General features: G+C 37.3%; 1 protein-coding gene across 2 annotated transcripts in view; it reads right to left on the reverse strand.

Annotated features, from left to right (window-relative positions):
• Positions 1 to 22372, reverse strand: part of DARS2 (aspartyl-tRNA synthetase 2, mitochondrial) — a 29558-nt gene that overhangs the window by 6638 nt on the left and 548 nt on the right. Inside the window, exons 2-12 of one of the 2 annotated variants that reach the window (XM_014852890.3) lie at positions 21629 to 21728; positions 19871 to 19937; positions 17954 to 18055; positions 17484 to 17579; positions 15887 to 16010; positions 15141 to 15187; positions 14387 to 14493; positions 13512 to 13581; positions 12342 to 12521; positions 11166 to 11273; positions 9759 to 9821 (exon numbers count right to left, since the gene is read on the reverse strand). In XM_014852890.3, the coding sequence (XP_014708376.3) occupies positions 9759 to 9821; positions 11166 to 11273; positions 12342 to 12521; positions 13512 to 13581; positions 14387 to 14493; positions 15141 to 15187; positions 15887 to 16010; positions 17484 to 17579; positions 17954 to 18055; positions 19871 to 19937; positions 21629 to 21728 (1064 nt within the window). The remainder of the gene's footprint in view (positions 1 to 9758; positions 9822 to 11165; positions 11274 to 12341; positions 12522 to 13511; positions 13582 to 14386; positions 14494 to 15140; positions 15188 to 15886; positions 16011 to 17483; positions 17580 to 17953; positions 18056 to 19870; positions 19938 to 21628; positions 21729 to 22372) is intronic. The other variant, XM_014852891.3, reaches the window with a different exon arrangement.

Raw genomic sequence — 22372 nt, forward strand, 5'->3', positions numbered from 1 at the left:
CTTTAAACAGCTTTTTAAATACTTCATTCTTAAATATGTACAATTAACAATCACCACACATTGAAGAAACCTTGTAGCATTAAAAAAAGAAAAAGAGAAAAAGGAAATGGAAATAAACAGAAAAGAATGACCCTAGAGAAAAAGAGATAGGTTACGGACCAAAAGAAGACCTGAATCCTGAAAGGCACTCAAAAAGATATTCTACCAATAAAAGCAAAATAAAACCTAATGAAAAAAAGCAAGACAGAGCTACTGAGGAATAAAAACATGATTTCTAAAGGAAAAAAAATCAACAGAGAAGGCGAAGAAATCTCCTAGAAAGAATAAAAAATACAAAGAAAGTGATGGGAAATGACATGGGAAAAAAAGAGACATGCAAGTTAGATAAAGGAGTCCAACATAAAACTAGTAGAAATTGAAAAAAGAGAGATGAGAGAAATGATGAGGTCAAAATAATTAGATAATAAAAGAATTTTCCACAGATGAATGATATGAGCTTTCATATTGAAAGGGCCCTTCAAGTGTGCAACACAATGAATGAGAAAAGACCCAAAACTACACAAAATGTGAAATTTAAGAACATTAAGAATCAGGAGGCTGAAAGATTGTAAAGTGAAAAAAATCAAGTCTACTATAATGAATAAATACACACAAACATCAGACTTCTCAATAGTACCACCAGATGTGAGAAGAAAATAAAGCAATGCCTTTGATGAGCTATGGCTGTGCTGATACTGTAGCCACCAGCCACATGTAGCTATTTAAATTTAAATTAATTAAAGTGAAATAAAATTAAAAATTCAGTTCCTCAGTTATACTAGCCACATTTCAAGCATTCAATAGCTATGCTGGCTAGTGGCTAACATATTGGATGATGCAGATATAAGACATTTCCATCATTACAGAAAGTTCTGTTGGACAGCACTGTTCTAAAGGGATATGACTGCTAATTCAGAATTTATACTAAGCCAAATTATTAATGAAGCATGAGGTTTTTTTTTTTTTATAAAGATTTTAGGGGCCAGCCCCGTGGCCGAGTGGTTGGGTTTGCGCACTCCGATTTGGTGGCCCAGGGTTCAGATCCTGGGCGTGGCCATGGCACTGCTCATTAGGCCATGTTGAGGTGGTGTCCCACATGCCACAACTAGAAGGACCCACAACTAAAATGTACAACTATGCACTGGGGGGATTTGGGGAGAAAAAAGCAAGGGCAAAAAGAAAAAAAGAGATGGGCAACAGTTGTTAGCTCAGGTGCCAATCTTTAGAAAAGAAAAAAAAAAGATTTTATTTTTCCTTTTTCTCCCCAAAGCCCCCCGGTACACGGTTGTGTATTTTAGTTGTGAGTCCTTCTAGTTGTGGCACGTGGGATGCCGCCTCAGCATGGCCTGATGAGCAGTGCCATGGCCGTGCCCAGGATCCACACTGGCAAAACCCTCGGCTGCCAAAGAAGAGCATGTGAACTTAAACACTCAGTGATGGGGCTGGCGCCAAGCATGACGTTTTGGACATAAAGACATTTCTAGACATATAAGAACTCAGAAAGTTTCTCTCTCACATGCTTTCTTAGGCAGTGACTTGAGGATATACTCCAGCACAGACAAGAAAGAGGAGGATCTGGGGTCCAGAAAAAGAGTGGGTTTAACTCAGAAGAGAAATGTAGAAAAGGTCCAGAAAGACAGCTGTGCAGAAGGTAGAGTAATAACTAGTTAAAGGCCTGTGTATGTGCACCTCATCTCTCACTGCAGGAAGTTAACAGATAAAGTTTAAAATGGAAAGTAAAAAAAAAAAAAAAAAAAAAGGAGCATGTAGACATATTTCTAAAACAGAGACACCCTGGTGTGGGATTGGAGTGGAGTGAGTTACAGCAAACACTTACTGCATTGACTTATTGACACTTCTTTAGTATTTGTTATTTTAACCATGTGTATGCAGCATATTGCTAAAAATTAATAAACATATTAAAAACAATTTAAACCAAATTAAGTGAAAATTTATTTTTAGGGGCCGGCCCCATGGCCGAGTGGTTAAGCTCGTGTGCTCCGCTTCGGCGACCCAGGGTTTTGCTGGTTCGGATCCTGGGCGTGGACATGACACCACCTATCAGGCCACGCTAAAGTGGCATCCCACATGCCACAACTAGAAGGACCTACAACTAAGATATACAACTATGTACTGGGGGAACTTGGGGAGAAAAAGTAGGGAAAAAAAAAGCGGATTGGCAACAGTTGTTAGCTCAGGTGCCAATCTTTAAAAAAAAAACCTTATTATTAGGGGCCGGCTCTGTGGCTGAGTGGTTAAGTTCACGTGCTCTGCTGCAGTGCCCCAGGGTTCGGATCCTGGGCATGGACATGGCACCGCTCGTCAGGCCACAGTGAGGTGGTGTCCCACATCCCACAACTAGAAGGACCTGTAACTAAGATATACAACTATGTACAGGGGGGGTTTGGGGAGATAAAGCAGGAAAAAAACCCCACCTTATTATTAAATTAAAAAAGAAGTAGTACCTATTTCTTACACAAAAATTCAGGAAATTAGGGAAGTAAAAAAGAAAAGAGAAGAAGAAAAGAAGAAAACGTAATAGTCCCATCAACTAAAAGCTGAAAAGTTAACCTTCAGGCTTATTTCTTGGTCCTGTGATTCCTAGAAGCAGATTTCAAACACTAGTAAAATTAAAATAAAGAAACAAAATTGGGAGATATAGGTTGCCAATTTTGAATTTTATCAAGGGCATAAAACAAACTCAAAATATCATCTACTATTACCATCATTTCATAAAGGAAAGAACATTTCTACAGCAAAAACCAAGAAGTAAAGATAGTCCTTTAAATTCATTTAACTTTATGAAAAGCTTTTTACATTGCCCTGATTTTTCTCATTTCGCCTTGACCAATTTTGGAAATCACTATCCTAATCCCCTCCTCTACCCTCCTCTTCCCTCCCCTGTCTTTCTTTCTTTCTCAAAGGGAAAAATCCCTTTGAACCTGAGGTATGAGGTTTGGGATGTGGTGGTGGTAGAGGTGGGGAGTTCATTTTCAATACACAAATACAGTGTTTTTACACGGTTATGATCAGTGTCTATATATAATTCTGTATTCTCCTTTTCTTACAGATCATTACAACATGAACATTTTTCCCATATTACAAACTCCTAGTAGACAAAGTTTTAAGAAGAAACTTTAATATTAATTTTTTTATTCTACCTCAGTTTATTAAATCATTCCCATATGGTTTCATTTTTTTCCTGTTATAAATGATAATGTGATGAGCACAAAGTCTCCTTATATTTAAGATCCTTTCTTTAAAGTATATCACAGAAAATTACTGACTCAAAGAGCAGGACCATTTTTAAAGTTAGTCATTCCAAAATGGCCAAGGCAACTGACACTTCCAGTGACAATGTAAGAATTCCCTACTCCTGTTCCTCCTTGTTTTAGTTCCACCATTCACCAAGCCAAGAACACAAAATGTGTCTGTCAAAGGTGTACTCAGAATTTAAAAAAGGGTATAGGAAGAACAAAGAATACAGGATTTCTTTCATACTTGTCTTGCCTTCATTTAAACCTTGAGCACATGGGGCTGTATTTATTTTCCTAACTAAATTAAAGTATCTTTGTTTATTTAAAGACACTATAATTGCACTTTCACATTCTTTTTTTTTAAAAACATTTTATTTTTCCTTTTTCTCCCCAAAGCCCAAGTACATAGTTATATACTTTTAGTTGTGGGTCCTTCTAGTTGTGGCATGTGGGATGCCACCTCAGCATGGCCTGATGAGCAGTGTCATGCCTGCACCCAGGATCCGAACCGGCAAAACCCTGGGCTGCCGAAGCAGAGCGTGCGAACTTAACCACTTGGCCACAGGGCCAGCCCCATACTTTCACATTCTGATTAATGGTGAATTCAACCATCTAAGCTGAAGTCTTAGAGTTATACCCAGGGGAAAGCTAACTTTAAAAATAAAAAGAAGAGAGTGACATCAGCATCATGGCATAGTGAGTTGTTCCTTTTGTCTCTCCTCTCTAAGTTACAACTAAATGGACATTCATTAACCAGCAGAGGATTCCCTGCACAACACTACAGGACGTCTGAGAGATCCATGCAGCTGTCCATCTAGAAGAGGTGGACTGGATCACTGGAAGGCAGTGGAACTAGGTGAGTGCACCCCTCTCCATCCCTGGCGGCAGTGAGCCAGGGTGCAGATCCTCACACAGTAGCCAGCCTGGTGAGACTGTAAGTGGAGGTGTGGGCAGCCTGGCCCACACAAATGCTTTCAGTGTGGTAGCCTGGTCCACGGAAGTGCCCACTGAGGTGTGGTGGCCATGCCCATGGGAATGCTCTCCACCGAGTAGTGGCTTAGACTTCGTGAAGGTGACTGCCTGCCAAGCATGGCACAGGTGAGAAGGCAGCCCACCTGCTAAGAGGTCACCCCTCCTGTGGAGCACAGCAGCTCGTGGGACCCACCAAGTGGTGGCTCAGTCCCCGCGTAGGTGCCCCTCCCGCCCAGCGCAGCAGCTCAGCCAGTCCCTTGCTGAGCACAGCAGGTTCCTCCTGTGTGAGGGTGACCTACCCACTGAGCAAAAGAGGCCTCCCTACAGTGCGTGACCTGACTGTCCAGTACAGAGGCCCTGTCCACATGACTGCAATCTGCAGAGCAGCTGCAGCCAGTTGGGGAAAACGCAGAGCAGCCCTACCCACACAACTTCCAAAAGATGGGGTGGGGTCAGAAAACAAAGCCCCTACTGGCCCCCAGTGGTGGAAGGAGGAATCTGTGACCTGATAGTACCACAAATAAGCCAGCAAAGGATCAATTCATCAAATACCATAAAGCACTACAGGAACACTTCAGACCAGAAGGAAAATGACAAGTCTCCAGAAAACAATCCTGAAATCACAGAAATTTACAATCTAAATGACAGAGAATTTAACATAGTCATACAGAAACTCAACAAGTTACAAGAAAACTCAGAAAGACAGTTCAATGAGCTCAAGAATAAAATTAATGAGCAGAAGGAATACTTCACCAAATAGACTTAAGCTCTAAAAAAGCCCCAAACAGAAATCCTGGAGATGAAGAACACAATTAATGAGATAAAAAAATAATCTAGAAACCATAAAAGACAGAGTTAACATTATGGAGGATAGAATTAGTGATTTAGAGGATAGAAATATAGATATGCCTCAGGTGGAGGAGGAGAGAGAACTGAGAATTTTAAAAAGTGATGAAATTCTTTGAGAAATATCTGACTCAATTAGGAAAAGCAATTTAAAGATTATAGGTATTCTAGAGGGATAAAAGAGGGAGAAAGGAGCAGAGAGCTTGTTCAAAGAAATAGTAGCTGAGAACTTCTTAAACCTGGGGAAAGGAGTGGACTTACAAGTACATGAAGCCAATAGAACTCCTAATTACATCAATACAAAATGATCTTCTCCAAGGCATATATTAAAACTGGCAAGTCAATGACACAGAAAAAATATTAAGGACAGCAAGGCAGATAAGACAATACTCCAAGCAAATGGCAAGCAAAAGAAAGCAGGTGTTGCCATACTTACAGGAGACAAAGCAGACTTCAAGATAAAAAAAAGACAATGAGAGACAAAGAAGGGAAGTATATAATGATAAAAGGGACATTCCACCAAAAGAACATAAGATTTACGAATATATATGCACCTAACACAGGAGCACCAAAGAGGCCCCAAAGTATATAAAGCAACTATTAATACCTAAAGGGAGAAACTGACAGCAATACAATAATAGTAGGGGACCTCAACACCCTACCTACATCAATGGATAGATCATCCAGACAGAAAGTCAACAAGGAAACAGTGGCCTTAAATAAAATACTAGACCAGATGGATTTAATATGTAGAGAACATTCCATCCAAAAACAGCAGAATACACATTCTCGAAGAAAGACTATATGTTGGGAAACAAAGCAAGCCTCAGTAAATTTAAGAAGATTGAAATCATATCAAGCATCTTTTCTGACCATAATGCTATGAAACTAGAATTCAACTGTGAAAGTCACAAATATGTGGAGACTAAACAACATGCTACTTAACAACCATTGGATCAATGAAGAAATCAAAGGAGAAAACAAAAAAATACCTAGAGACAAATGAAAATGAAAACACAACATACCAGCTCTTATGCAATGCAGCAAAAGCGGTAGTAAGAGGGAAATTTATAGCAATACCTCAACAAACAAGAAAAATTACAAATAAGTAATCTTAAACTACACCTAACAGAACTAGAAAAAGAACAAACAAAGCCCAAAGTCAGCAGGAGGAGAGAAATAATAAAAATTAGAGCAGAAATAAATGAAATAGAGACTAAAAAAACCAATAGAAAGGATCAGTGAAACTAAGAGCTGGTTCTTTGAGAAGATAAACAAAACTGACAAACCTTTAGCCAGACTTACTAAGAAAAAAAGAGAGAAGGCTCAAATAAATTAAATTAAAAATGAAAGAGGAGAAATTACAATGGATATTACAGAAATACAAAGGATTACAAGAGAATACTTTGAAAAACTGTATGCCAACAAATTGGATGACCTAGAAGAAATGGATAAATTCTTTGACTCATACAACTTCCCAAAACTGAATCAAGAAGAAATAGAGAATTTAAATAGACAAATCACAAGTAAAGATATTGAAACAGTAATCAAATACCTCCAAAAAAATAAAAATCCAGGCCCCAATGGCTTCTCTGGAGAATTCTACCAAACATCCAAGAAGATCTAATATCTATACTTTCCAAACTATTCCAAAAAATGGAAGAAGACAGAACACTTCCTAACTCATTCTATGAGGCCAGCATTACCCTGATATGGAAACCAGACAAGAGTACACAAAGAAGGAAAAGTTCAGGTTAATATCACTGATGAACACGCATGCAAAAATCCTCAACAAAATATTAGCAAACCATATACAGCAAGACATTAAAAGGATCATACACCATGATCAAGTGGGATTTATTCCAAGGACGCAGAGATGGTTCAGCATCCACAAATCAATCAATGTGATATGCTATATTAACAAAACGAGGAATAAAAATCAAATGATCAACTAAATAGATGCAGAGAAAGCATTTGACAAAATCCAACATCCACTTAGGATAAAAAATCTCAATAAAATGGGTATAGAAGGAAAGCACCTCAACATAATAAAGGCCATATATGACAAACCCACAGCTAACATCATACTCAGCATTGAAAAACTGAAAGCCATCCCTCTGAGAACAGGAACAAGACACGGGTGCCCACAGTCATCACTCCTTTTCAACACAGTACTGGAGGTTTTGGCCAGAGCAATTAGGCAAGAGAAAGAAATAAAGGGTAGCCACATTGGAAAGGAAAAATTGAAACTCTTGCTGTTTGTGGATGACAGGATCCTATACATAGAAAGCCCTAAGGAATCCACCAGAAAACTATTAGAAATAATCAACAACTACAGCAAAGTTGCAGGGTACAAAATCAGCTTACAAAAATCAGTTGTATTTCTATACACTATTAACAAACTAGCAGAAAGAGAATTCAAAAATATAATCCCATTTACAATCGCAAATTCATAGGGAACAAGAAAAGACTCCGAATAGCTAAAGCAATCCTGAGAAAAAAGAACAAAGATGCAGGCATCACAATCTCTGACTTCAAAACATACTACAAAGCTATAATAATCAAAACATCATGGTACTGGCACAAAAACAGACACGTAGATTCAATGGAACAGAACTGAAAGCCCTTGGGCTGGCCCTGTGACTGAGTGGTTAAGTTTGTGCGACCTGCTTTGGCAGCCCGGGGTTTTGCCAGTTCAGATCCTGGGTGAGGGCATGGCACCACTTGTCAGGCCACTTTGAGGAAGTGTCCCATATGCTACAACTAGAAGGACCCACAACTAAAATATACAACTACATATTGGGGGGATTTGGGGAGAAAAAGCAGAAAAAAAAAAGAAGATTGGCAACAGTTGTTAGCTCAGGTGCCAAACTGTAAAAAAAGAAGAAAAAAAAAAAGAACGGAAAGCCCAGAAACAAAACTGTACATCTACGCACAGCTAATCTTTGACAAAGGAGCCAAGAACATACAATAGAGAAAGGAAAATCTCTTCAATAAATGTTGGTGGGAAAACTGGACAGCCACACAGCCACATGCAAAAGAATGAAAGTAGACCATTACCTTACACCATACACAAAAATTAACTCAAAATGCATTAAAGACTTGAATATAAGACCTGAAACCATAAAACTCTTAGAAGAAAAAATAGGCAGTACACTCTTTGACATTGGTCTTCACAGCATCTTTTCAAATACGATGTCTACTCAGGCAAGGGAAACAAAAGAAAAAATAAACTAATGGGACTACATCAGACTAAAGAGCTTCAGCAAGGCAAAGGAAACCAGGAACAAAACAAGACAACCCATCAATTAGGAGAAACTATTTGCAAATCATATATCCGAGAAGGGGTTAATCTCCAAAATATATAAAGAACTCAACAACTCAACAACAAACAAACAACTCAATGAAAAGACGGGCAGAGGGAACTGGCCCAGTGGTGCGCTGGTTAAGTTCGCATGTTCCGCTTGGGCAGCCTGGGGTTCGCTGGTTTGGATCCTGGGTATGGACCTATGCACCACTTGTCAAGCTGTGCTGTGGCAGGCATCCCACATATAAAGTAGCAGAAGATAAGCATGGATGTTAGCTCAGGACCAGTCTTTCTCATCAAAAAGAGGAGGATTGGCGGCAGATGTGAGCTCAGGGCTAATCTTCCTCAAAAAAAAAAAAAGAAAAGGGCAGAGGATACGAACATACATTTTTCCAAAGAAGATATACCGATGGGTAACAAGCACATGAAAAGATGTTGAACACCACTAATTTTTAGGAAAATACAAATCAGAACTACAACAGATATCACCTTAAACCTATCAGAATGGCTGTAATTAACAAGACAAAAATAACAAGTGTTGGAGAGGATGTGGAGAAAAGGGAACCCTCATACACCGCTGGTGGGAATGTAAACTGGTGCAGCCACTATGGCAAACATATGGAGATTTCTCAAAAAATTAAAAATAGAAACATCAGATGATCCAGCTATCCTACTACTGGGTATTTATCCAAAGAACATGAAATTAACAATATAAAGAGATTTATGCATCCCTATGTTTATTGCAGCATTATTCACAATAGCCAAGATGTGGAAGCAATGCAAGTGTCCGTCGACTGATGAATGGATAAAGAAGATATGGTATATATATATGATGGAATACTACTCAGCCATAAAAAAGGACAAAATCATGCCATTTGTGACAACATGGATGGATCTTGAGGGTATTATGTTAAGTCAAATAAACCAGACAAAGACAAACACCATATGATTTCACTCATATGTGGATAATAAACAAACACATGGATAAAGAGAACAGATTAGTGGTTATCAGAGGGTAAGAGGGTAGGGGGGGTGAGTGAAAGGGGTAAAGGGGCACATACGTATGGTGACGGATAAAAACTAGACTATTGGTGGTGAGCAAGAGGCAATCTATACAGAAACTGATATACAATAATGTACACCTGAAATTATACAATGTTATACACCAATATAACCTCAATAAAAATTTTAAAAATAATAAAAAAGAAAAACAAAAAGAAAGCGATCTGAAATAAGAAGACTCTCAAAACTAATGATACGGTAGGAGATCAAGCAATTAGTCAAAAATATTGAATCCCTAAAAGAAAGAAAAAAAACTGCTCTAATTAACTTCTTACCTGATTAAAATGGTCAGCTGCAACTTTTCTAATGGACTCAATGTCTTTTCTTTTCAAGTATTTCTGATAAAAAAAATCAAAGTAAACTCATTAATATGATGCTAAGCTTCATAAACATGTTTAAGATATCAAATGGGTACAAATCTATTTTGCATCTTTCCATCATCATAGTAGGATTCAATAAAAATTTAATTTCTGTTGTGAAATGAAAAGACTTTAAAGCTTGTTACTGGGCTTATTTTTTTCCATTGGAAAAAATGCAGCTCTCATTGGAAATAGCTGTGAATGTATTCCACAGAGGATCCTGCACATGTAATACGAAAGATAAGTGTTCAAAATAAATCTTTACAACTGAATTGTGAAAGAAAAAATAACTTTGAGATCAATAAGAGCATTCAGAATTTGATATTTCAGGTTTCTTAAAATTCTTTATATCTTACTTTTTCTAAGTTATCTCTATGTCTAAGTGAGAGACTACGGTTATTACTATTATCTCCACATCTTTCTAAGTGAGACACTATGGTTATTACCATTAACTAATATTCATGGGGCAATTAACTAGGTATGAGAAATATAAATGGTAAAAACATGCTTCACAGTCCTGCAGTTCTTATAATCTACTTGGGAAGAACGGACATACTCAAATTGGGGGAAATAATAATTATAGGCAATATATGTTATACTAAGCTTACCTTAACACCTTCACTATGTCTGGACTGGAATATGGATACCAGATTACTTTCCACTGAACATATGAAGTAAATAAAAAGCAATGAGACTGAATTCTTAGCCCCATTAATATACTAATATGGTTATGTATCCAAATGAATACAGTCTTTCAAAATAGTAATCTTATTCAAAACACTTTTGGAACTCCTCTTATTAAATTACCTTCAAAGTAAGTGTACTAACTACAGAAAACAGATGTGTCTTGTTACTTTAGAGTCAACGCTTGCCCAGCCCAAGCATTCTCTCTCTCTCCTACCCCCATTTCCCTTTCACAGCTCCACCTCCTTTCTCTTCCCCTGTTGTTAATGCAACCGAGACGAGAGCCCTTAGAAGACCAAGAAACAATATGCAAGGGCTATGCTGGAGCTGATATGGGCGGAGAGCCTTTGGACAAAGTAAGGCTGGAGACAGAATACTGAATATTACTGTATGCTCCTCACTGGTGGAAATCATCCCAAGTGAAGTAGAGGAGTACCGTATAGCATTGTTTAAAAGGAAAAAAACCTCTAGATCTCGAGTGTAAACTCATATTCATAAGGTTTTATTGTACTCTATGTTATAGTTTTAGGGACACCATTAGACTTTATATAAAAAATAAGTACTCTTAATTAAAGAGAATTATTCTTTCTGAAGTGTAATATACATTCTAGAGAAAACCCAGAATTGTATTCCACTTACTGCTCCTTCAGGGATACGTATGGCTTTGACGGTTCCTTTGGGTTTACTGAGCACATCCTGAAGAAATCTAACCTCTGTGTTTCTGAACACATCACTGATATCTACAATCTGGAAAATGAGTTAAAAAAAAGGGTAACTAAATGTAAAGTAATTTTTATCTCAAAACATTTTATAAACAAAATTTTAAAGAAGAAAGTAGATCTTAAGTTAACATTTATAGAGTGTATTCACAGAGTTTACCATGGGTTAGGCACTACGACAAGTGTTAATGTCTAATGTATACTTCATTTGTATTAATTCATTCCATTCGTACAAGAGTATAAGGCAGGTCCTCTTATTATCCTCAGTTAATAGTTGAGGAAACCAAGGCACAGAGAAGGAAGTAACTCGCCCAGATGACAGAGCCAATAAGCGGCAGAGCCAGAATTTAACCTAAGTAGTCTGACTTAAGACACACTATTCCACATTACAAAAGGGGAAACAAGGAGTACCCAAGTTGGCAGCTGTAAGTAGGCAGTTATGACTTTTTGTGTATTGCATTTTTTCCATTCTAAGAACTGGGCATTGGCTCTTCACAGCCCTGGCAGAATTCAACTTCTAAGAGATTTGCACTGGTGACTGAGATATAGAAATGTCACAAGCATTACAGACACAAAGGGCTACTGCTCTTAAGAGCAAAGAACGCGAGGCTTGCTGATGGAAACTGCTCTTCACAAATTCTACCCTTATCCTTAAACTGTGAAGATCTTCATAATGTGAACAAATGTTTCCAAATGTTTGAGCTCTTTACAGACCAGGGAAAAAGAACCAAAACCTCTTAACTGTTTACCTTTCAAGTGTCATTTTAGCTTAAGAAAAATTGAAGAGGAAAAAAATAGGGTTTTTTTCTTTTTCCTTCAGTTACCATTCATGTCCATACAATTAATAACTTGTCAGTAATAAAAACTTTATAACAAGAACCTTGCCCTTGGAAACTGGTCTTGGAACACAGTAGATAGAAAGTATTGTAATGCTAACAAGCTGTTATTCTCTCCTGCTGTAGCTTGGTAACAACGGTGGCAACAAGCTGAAGTAACAACAAAAAATACAGTGTGTAACTGGTTGTAAATTTCAAAGCGGTTCGAAAGACTGCAAGACTATTTGAGGGCAGAGTCCTGAAAAAGTCAAGAGAAGTACCTTCATCCCAAAGCGAGTGTCGGGTTTATCAGTTCCATAGGTGGCCAACGCCTCAGCAAAAGTCATAGAAGGAAAAGGAACCACCACAGGATCTTTGTCCCTGGGCCAGGAATACTGGAGCAAACCCTCAATCAGACTCTGGATCCCAGTCTGGTCTACAAAAGACATCTCTATGTCAATCTGAAACCAAAATAATATACAGAACTAACTTGAACAGCTGCAATATTAATATGTACATATTTATATATTTCTCTGGTTTCAAGTTACCATAGGATTCCGCACATAAATACTTAATACATGAGGGGGGATAAATATTATTGTATATCTGTTTTATGTCAGGCACTGTGCTAATGCTTTACACACATCAACTTGTTTAGTTCCAACAACTGTCTCACGGCTCACAGCTCAGAGAGGCTAAGTAACCTGGCTGTCTACGTGCAGTTAGGAAGCAGTGAAGCTACATTTGATCCCAGGTGTGTCTAGCTCCAAAGGTGATGATTTCTGCACTGTACCACACTGATGAATATGCTAGCATACAGAAACTAAATCGCTTTGACAAGTCCACTGATTAGATAAATAGGTTAAATATCAACATACAGAATGGTTGTTTTTAATGTACAATAGATTTAAGAACTTTAATCATGACCATTAAAACACTGTAGGAATCTCTGGCATTCCTTTGCTGATGACCATACTCCTTATAAAAAGGACACATGAAATGGGTAAAAAATTAAATAATTAGCACCTCGGCTGCAGGCTAGTTTAATTAAATATCTGATGGATAGGGGCTGTCCCGGTGGCGCAGTGGTTAAGTTTGCACATTCCCCTTTGGTGGCCCAGGGTTCGCCGGTTAGGATCCCGGTTGCGGACATGGCACTGCTTGGCAAGCCATGCTGTGGTAGGCGTCCCACATATAAAGTGGAGGAAGATGGGCATGGATGTTAGCTCAGGGCCAGTCTTCCCCAGCAAAAAGAGGAGGATTGGCAGCAGTTAGCTCAGGGCTAATCTTCCTCAAAATAAATAAATAAATAAAAATAAATAAAAAATAAATACATATCTGATGGATAAAATGTAATGAGAAGTAGAGTATGTATAATTACCATGCAGGTCTTAAAATACAGTTTCAGGCTTGCTACTGCCAAGTAAGAGACAATAAATATGACTTAGTACCTGAGTAAACTCAGGCTGTCTGTCTGGTCTCGACCCTTCATCTCGATAACATCGGGCAACCTGAAAATATCTACAATTGAAAAATAGCTTTAATTCAGTCATGATTCTAGGAAGACGCACATACTTTTCCCCAAGAGTTCAATTAACATAAGTTCATGGCTTATGAAATAAATTAATAATGATATTTAAAGGACATAAGAAATTTTAAACTTGTTTATGATGCTCTAATCTCATCAGATACACAGCTGACCCATAAGAAGTTAACTATTCTATATATTGGTTTAAAAATATACAATGGCACCTTTGGATATTCATATACTACACTGGCATGCAAGGCAGTCCATGCTTCTTTATACATACTCTTTGCATCAGCCAAATTGAAATACTTATTGCCCCATGAATCCACCTGAGCTTTCCTGTGCTATGCCATTCCAACTCTCATCTTGATCTGCTGAAATGCAGCTCTGTCCTAGAAGGCCTAGCTCACAAAGTTTTCAATATTTCCCCAAACAATATAATTTCAAACCTCTTAAGACCTAGATTACAACTGTCAATGCACTTATATTTTGGTTTATGTCACAACTGGTCTTATTTATTTCCCTATTCTGCCTTACCAGATTCATTAACTCCTTGAGAGCAAAACCTGTTCTTTTTTGTTTTTAATCTCCTGCTGCATCTACTAGCATAGAGCTTTGCACACAGTGGCTACCCAATAAATATTTACTAAATGATGACTACACATTTTTAGAGTATTTTACAAGTACTTTCTAAACTGTCTTACCTTTTCTAGCCTTCTTTTAAGAGATCAGACAACTTTGTGTTTCCTTTTTTTCTCTTTTCCTTTACTGACAACTACTAGCAGAAAGAGAACTCACCTGTCTAAACCACCAACCATCAGAAGCTGCTTAAACTGTTGAGGACTCTGAGGGAGAGAATAAAACTTCCCAGGTTCCCTGGATGGTACTACAAACTCTTTTGCACCCTTTTAGTGAGAAAGAGGGAGAGCAGATATTATTAAAAAAACAAACCCAAGGACTGATAGAAGTTGATACTTCTATCAATGAAAATAACTAAAGAGCAGAGTTCCCATGATGACAGAGATCATCTCTTGCTCATCATTTAGTTCCTCAAAAGGCATGCACATAGTAGGCTTTAAATAATGTTTGCACACAGCAGGTATTAAATGTACACTTGTTGAAATGTACACTTGTTGAATTCTGTTATTAGCTAAAAGAATTTAGTGTGTCAACTCCTATTCAAGTAATTCCTAACTGCTTTCCTAAATCAAACTAGTTTGATAAGCCATAGACGGCATAAATAGATTAAACATCAATGTTTAGAAATGTCAGTTCTTAATGAACAAGGGATATGTTTTTAAGGAACCAATTCATTATTGATTTGTATCTATAAACCTCAAGGGAAAGAAAACTCATGTAGAATAAAAGGATTCTGACTCAAAATACTAACCCATATAATTTTCTCAACTCTTAAGAAAACCTTGTTACTGTGATCATCCTAAGGCAGTAAAATAAATAAAAGAAATACAACCAAGTGAATATAAAAGCAAAGTGGTTCAGTTTCATAGCTAATAGGACATTATTAGCAGGCTAATTTAAGGACTATACATACCCCTGGAGTCTTCTTAAATAATGTTGGTGTTTCTATATCCACAAACCCTAAAAAGAGAGAAACATCAGGATAGGAATTTGTCAAATATGATGTCTATGGACAGTCCAACAAATCTGAGGCTATCCTTTAACTAGGAATTTTGACTGAAATAAGTTACCACACCTATTGGTACTGGTTTCTACAAATCCAAGAAGGAAGCTTAGGATTTTCATAAAATCCTATTCTGTTCTGAAAGTTGATACTTTTGTCATGAAATAATTGTATTTGACAGATTCTTGTCTACTGACCTGTTCTGGTTTGCTAAATGTTCTGCTAGGGTAGCAAAAATAACACAAATACTCTGATAGGAAAAACCCAGGACTGGTTGAAGAGTCTAATTTAACTCACATGACATTTCTGAGGTGCCAACAAATGATGCACAAATATGATAAATTAAGAAAACCTACACATAACAGCCAAAGAGCTGTCCTACCTTCAGCAGTGATAGAAAATATATTTAAACAATGAAACAGGCACTATCACCTTTAAAAGGCTATATTTGTGATCCAGTAGGGAATTAAATTATGCTCTAGGACAAAATATCTGGAAATTAAGCTTTCTTCAAAAACTGCTTTACACACTGAGTGAATTCCAGGCCTCTGGCAACATCTGATCCACTGATGCTAAGGAGAGGATACAAAAAAACTGCTAAATAAAACAGAAGAGATGCTAAAAAGCTCCAAAGAACAGTGAGGTATTTCCCTTACCATGTAGATTACAGAGATATTCCCGCATTTTCATGACCATCTGGGACCTCAGCCGCAGGTTATACTGCATTTGGAAGCTACGCAAGTCTAAGTAGCGATACTGCAAACGAAGAGCCTCTGTTTTCTAAACAAATGTAAAGATTTTTTATGTTTAAATATTTTTAAAATATTGAAAAGATATTAACTTTAGATACAGAAGTTGAATTTTCAAACACTTTCTATCTTTAGCTTCCACCATTTGTGTATACAACACTATCCTTAATTCCTACAACTTCTAAGTTTGTTACTAGTACAGATTTTACATTTTTTATTACTCATTATTAATATCACCCTTCATTATTGAAATTTCTCTACCTTACTAAACATTTATCCATTCCTTTAAACCTATAGTTGTCTCAAAAAAAAATTAAACATTTCAAACATCTTTTAAAAATACACACCAGAGTAAAAACAGCTACGACTTTGTCACCTGAAAGGGACGACAAGTGTAAGAAATGCAAGGGAACAGGAGAGAGAATCGCCAGGTTGCACTGGCAGGAACATGGTGAGGTTTGCTTATTGTCAAGGCCGTAAATCTCTGCATCCTTCTTTGTGCTGAGAGCCTTTTAAAAAAGTCCTTTCCCCGGAATAACTTATTTCTTTGAGACTAGAAATAGAAATAAAAGAACTATCTGTCACTTCTCTTTCTGAAAGCTTATCTGGGGGGAAAACTGTATATTTTATTTTTTTTTTATAACAAGGTCAGGTCTGTAATTATACTTCTTTTTTGAATGAAAAGATTAAGTATTGGGAACTTAAAGGTAAGACTAAGTGGCTATGCAATTAATTTAAAAGTCCCTTTATATGCAGGTCTACAACTGTAGATACTTGTAACAAAGCTAAAAATTATGTGGGTGTACTTACCCAGTGCTGTCTAGCTCATCAGTCCCTCAAACTTAGGCAAAGAAAAATTACAGTAATCATATTTATATGCTTAGGAAGTCTAGCAAACATTTTATCACTGTTAGAGGCTTAAACTCAATAGATGCAGGATCTCCTTTGCCATTTGGTCATTTCCAAGCTAGACATAACTTCCTTTCAAAATGTCAAACAATAGCAACAAAAAAACTTGAACAAAATAACACAAGTCTTAAAGATAGAACCATGTTTCACGCTGTCTGAAAAAGCAGTCTAGGTGTTTAGGAACTGCAGCAGCTAATGAACTGTTGCTATTTAAGAATAGATCACAAAGACATTGTAGAACTAACAGAACCATTCAGGACACATCTACAGTCACACCTTGCTTAACAACAAGGATATGTTCTGAGAAATGCATCAGTAGGCGATTTTGTTGTTGTGCAAATAGTATAAAGTGTATTTACACAAACCTAGATGGTATAGCCATTATACACCTAGACTATCTGGTACTAATCTTATGGGCCCACCATCATATACGGGGTCCGCTGTCGACTGAAACATCGTTACATGGTGCATGACTGTATAATAAAGTGCTGAATTTTGTAGAAGTTAAATTTCTTGTTTAAAAGACTCTGAAAACACTTTCATGGTCATCAACATTTTCTAGATATTCTATTTTATTAATAACAGAGGATGGCACCTTCACAAAGTCCTTAATTTCAAAAGGCAGCTTCTTGCAGGAATTCAGAAGTTCGGCTGTTTTAACTTTGATTTCAATCTCACCTGTTGGCATTTTCTTAAAGAGAGAGAGAGACACTTATTTTAAAAATCACTCATCAGGACACGAACACGATGAACACTTGTAAAACACATGCATTTATTTACATATGTAAAATGTATGGGTGCTTATAGTGTGTAGTCTAAAGCATAAATGTCTGCATGATTTTGACATTCTTTTGCAATCTGTGGCTGAGGTGCTTTTAAACAAATGTCTTAATGTGCATATTTATATAAGTATATATGTTTGTAGTGAAGATTTTGAAATCTGTAGGTTCATTCATAGAATGCCAGATGTCTAATAGGTGCTCAGTCTCTGATGCCTGAATGTGTAGATAGACAATGCAAATGTACACAGGTAAAATTTACACAGACAGTTTCTAAACTACTAACTGGATTCTCTTGTCCTGGAGGTCGGGAAATGACTGTCCCAGACACCCGCACCACAGATTCCACAGGGGCTTCACATAAAATCTTCTTCACAGAAGCAGCCGACTACAAAAATAAGATGGGAAAACAGTTCCAAAAACCAAATGAACTTAAAGGAATCTGTAGTAAGTGTAGTCTGTGGTTTAGAAAAATGTTAATATCCATAGCTTAATTGCCATAAACACTGGGGCTGCCCTTAATGACTTTATTAAAGAATTTGGTAAACTGCATCCCCATTTTGACTCCATATAACACAGAAAGCAAAACTATTAGCTAAGAGTTTTAACATTTTTTTTAAAAGGAAAATAAGGAGAAGAACGGCTTAATGCAAACAAGCCCCACATACTTTAAAGGCATCTTCTCCAGGGTTAGTCTTAGGGACAGTTAAATCCAATAGCTATAACGGAGTCCAAAGTGAAAGGAGTGCTCCTGGATTAGCTATGCTCATCTCTGGATCCTGTCCCTGAAAGATAATTCATTGCTCTTTACTTATTTCAAATCGTAAGAGCTGAGCAAATAATATTTTTCTTCAGCATACAAGCATTTGTAAACATTACCACAATAGAAACCAATGCTGTCCAACAAGCATGACGAGAGTTCTTTATTTTATCTAATTTTAATGGTAATTATTTTTTGAGCAGGTAGTACCTTCACATGGCTCAAAATTCAAAGGGTACAAATAGATATATGGTAAAAAGTCTCCCTCCTATCCGTGTCCTCCAGCTCCTTAGTTCCCCTCACCAGAGGTACCCAGTGTGACCAGATACTTATGTATCCTTCCAGGGCCATTTCATAACATACATACGCATATGCATGCCCTTGTTCTTACAGATAATAGCACTCTACATGCTCTGCTGTATCTGTCTTTTCTTCTAACAATATACCTTGGATTTTTTTCCATATTAGGACATACAGAGCTTCTTCAATCTTTTTTCTATGGCTGTAAGGATGTACACTACTTTTTATACCAGTCTTTTATTGGGGAACATCTAGGTTGTTCCCAGTTTTTTTCTATTAAAAATAATCTTCGGGGCTGGCCCAGTGGCGCAATAGTTAAGTTCACATGTTCTGCTTTGGCAGCCTGAGGTGTGCCAGTTTGGATCCCGGGTGCAGACCTACCCACCACTTAGCAAGCCATGCTGTGGCAAGTGTCCCACATAAAAAGTGCAGGAGGATGGGCACAGATGTTAGCTCAGGGCCAATCTTCCTCAGCAAAAAGAAGAGGATTGGTGGCAGATGTTAGCTCAGGGCTAATCTTCCTCCAAAAAAAAAAAAATCCTGCAATGAATAACCTTTACGTCATTTTGCATCTGTGTAAGTTCAGGTGTGATTGACTAGACGGGGAATGAATGGTTCAAAGGACATATGCATTTATAATTTTGAAATTGCCAAACTGTCCTGCACAGAGTTAGTGCCAATCTGTATTCCCTCCAAGACTCTATGAGTACTTGTTTTCCCAAACACAGCATGCTGTCAATCCAGTGTATTAAAAATAACAATTCTGGGTAGTTTTAATTCACATTTCTCTATCTATGAGTGAGGTTAGGCATATTCTCAAATGTCTATAAGCCATTTATATTTTCTTTTCCATAAATTTTATGTTCATATCCTCGGTTCATATTTCTATGTGGTCATTGGTCTTTTTTTTTTATTTGTAGTAGCCTTTTAGATATTAGAGAAATTAGCCCTCTGTCTGTGATACGAGTTACACATCCTTTTCCTCAGTTTGTCATCTGCCTTAGTGTTGGTTATGGTAGTTTTTAGTTTTCACTAACAAACTTCTGAATTTAAAACTTCAAACATACTTAGCCAACATACTGAGTTTATTCTAACCACAGCCATCAAAGAGGCTTCAGATAACACTAGGAGCCCTTCTATTACCTCATCCTGGGGAATGACAAGTTGAATAAGCCCGTGGAAATCTCTGAGGACCAGGAAGGTGTTTTGCCTGATTAATGAAGAAAATGAACATGTTAGGATAAAATCTCTGAGCCCAAAATGTAAGCAGGCAAAACAAATTAAACAAACAAAAACCCGTGCAATCTCTCATGTTCCTTTTTATAATAAATAATTATGTGCTTTCATTGGCTACATTCATGCAATTGCTATCTGTGTAGCTTATTAATGAAAAAGCAGACTTTTTTCATTTTCAATTTCAATTTTTTTTTTTAAGATTTTATTTTTTCCTTTTTCTCCCCAAAGCCCCCCAGTACATAGTTGTATATTCTTCGTTGTGGGTCCTTCTAGTTGTGGCATGTGGGACGCTGCCTCAGCATGGTTTGATGAGCAGTGCCATGTCCGCGCCCAGGATTCGAACCAACGAAACACTGGGCCGCCTGCAGCGGAGCGCATGAACTTAACCACTTGGCCACGGGCCAGCCCCTCAATTTCAATTTTTATTGGCTATATATATAGCTCACTAATGTTACCCTGATGGCTTATTAATGAAAAGGCAGATTTTTTCTTAATTTTTAATTTTCATTGGCTTAAATCTTTATAAGAAAATTTTATTAAATTTGCAAACTTTCCACATATTAAAACCTGGAGATAATGTTTAAGGCATTAGAAATATCTGATTGATCATTTTTGAAACATAACAATATAAGGTCTTCGGGCTGGCCCTGTGGCCAAGTGGTTAAGCTCGTGTCTTCCGCTTCGGCAGCCCAGGGTTTTACTGGTTTGGATCCTGGGTGCAGACATGGCACCACTCATTCGGCCATGCTGAGGCAGCATCCCACATGCCACAACTAGAAGGACCCACAGCTAAAATATACAACTATGTGTGGGGGGGATTTGGGGAGAAAAAGCAGAAGGAAAAAAAAAGAAGAAGATTGGCAACAGTTGTTAGCTCAGGTGCCAATCTTTAAAAAAAATAAATGTTCTAAACAATATAAAATCTTTTCCTTAAAAAAAAAGATACAATCTAAAATTTTCTAGAAGAGGTCCAACTACTAATTTAATACCTCTATAAGCCATCAAAAGTTCCCCCAAATCTCAACATTTTAGCATTCAATCTACATTTCTCATACTGTCCTTAGTACCAGGAAGAGGTACAGAAAGCCTCCTCAGATTTGGAGTTCAGGGGCTAAAGTCACCACATTTACGGGTCAAATATCCACCCATTTGGGGCACATTCTTTATGAAGGTCTTTATATTCTTTAGGAAGGCTACACAATCTATGTTTTTTGGATCTCTTCATTGTGAATTAATGTACCATTCAGACATGTTCTGGAATACAGAGATGAACAAGAACAAAGAAATGGACTCAGATAATCTTAAGGAATCATTATTCATGTTTTTAGGCTTGATCTCTATCTAAACATAGAATAAAATAAGCTTTTTCATGCTATTGAAGCTTAAAAGCTGGCCCATTCCCAATTACTGGTTCTAGGAAGTCTTCAACCTTAGTAACCCAAGGGACATTTCAGTCCATTGGTGGATCGCACTTCATTGTATTCAACAGATGTTACTGGTACTTACCGAGAGTAACACTATTTGGGTCTTTCAAAACAAAAACTAACCTAAAATTAAAACGTTGCAAAGCTTTTATTCTTCTGACTGGTTGAAAATTAATAAAGGTTTGGAATTGCCTTAGGAAAACCACCACCATGCATTCTTAAACCACCTGCCTCAATTCACCTTCGGTATTGAATCCATCCACACAAGGTGACTTCTTGGCCTAAGTGAGAAGAACGCAACTCTCCACACGTGTTGGTCCGGGCAACAAAGCTACTGAATTCTTTAAAAAAGAAAGGAGAAAAAGGTAAGATTAAAAATATATCATTTGCAAACTGCTTTAAAAATAAAGACTCAATTACATCATTTTAGGTCTTTCATGTCAATGGATGAAATTTATAAAGCAAGCCGAAGTAAGTAATTTGATTCAATCACTATTAAATTTACCTGCAAATGTGTCAAAGCCATGTGTGTAACTGTCTTAATGTAAATTTTTGCCTTGTGTTAGGAAATCTAAATTTTTTTGATCACCTCGTATTTGCCTTGACCTAAAATTACCCTATTCTTAATAGTGCACATTGCTTACCAAAATGAAACAGGATGTTAGGAATTACAGAAGTCTGATGGTGTAGTAACTAGCTTTAGTACAAATATAGAGTGAAATAGTCACTTGTACACTAAAAAATACAATTCAAAGTATTCTCAAGTGTGAAAGAATTTTTTAGGCTGCCTATTAGTAGCATCAACTAAAAGTAGAATAGCCTATCCATGTGGCTACTTTTCTGGTCGTTCTAAACACCAAGGAAAAACCTACATTATATGGAATGAAGAGAGTGAATGATCTGCTTCTACACATAAGGCTATCCAGTTAAGACTAGGGGAAAATGGAATAAAGGGCCTCTAGGTGCAGAAAACAGGAGGAAGTCT

This window comes from Equus asinus, chromosome 25, assembly GCF_041296235.1.
Source record: "Equus asinus isolate D_3611 breed Donkey chromosome 25, EquAss-T2T_v2, whole genome shotgun sequence".
NCBI lineage: Eukaryota > Metazoa > Chordata > Mammalia > Perissodactyla > Equidae > Equus > Equus asinus.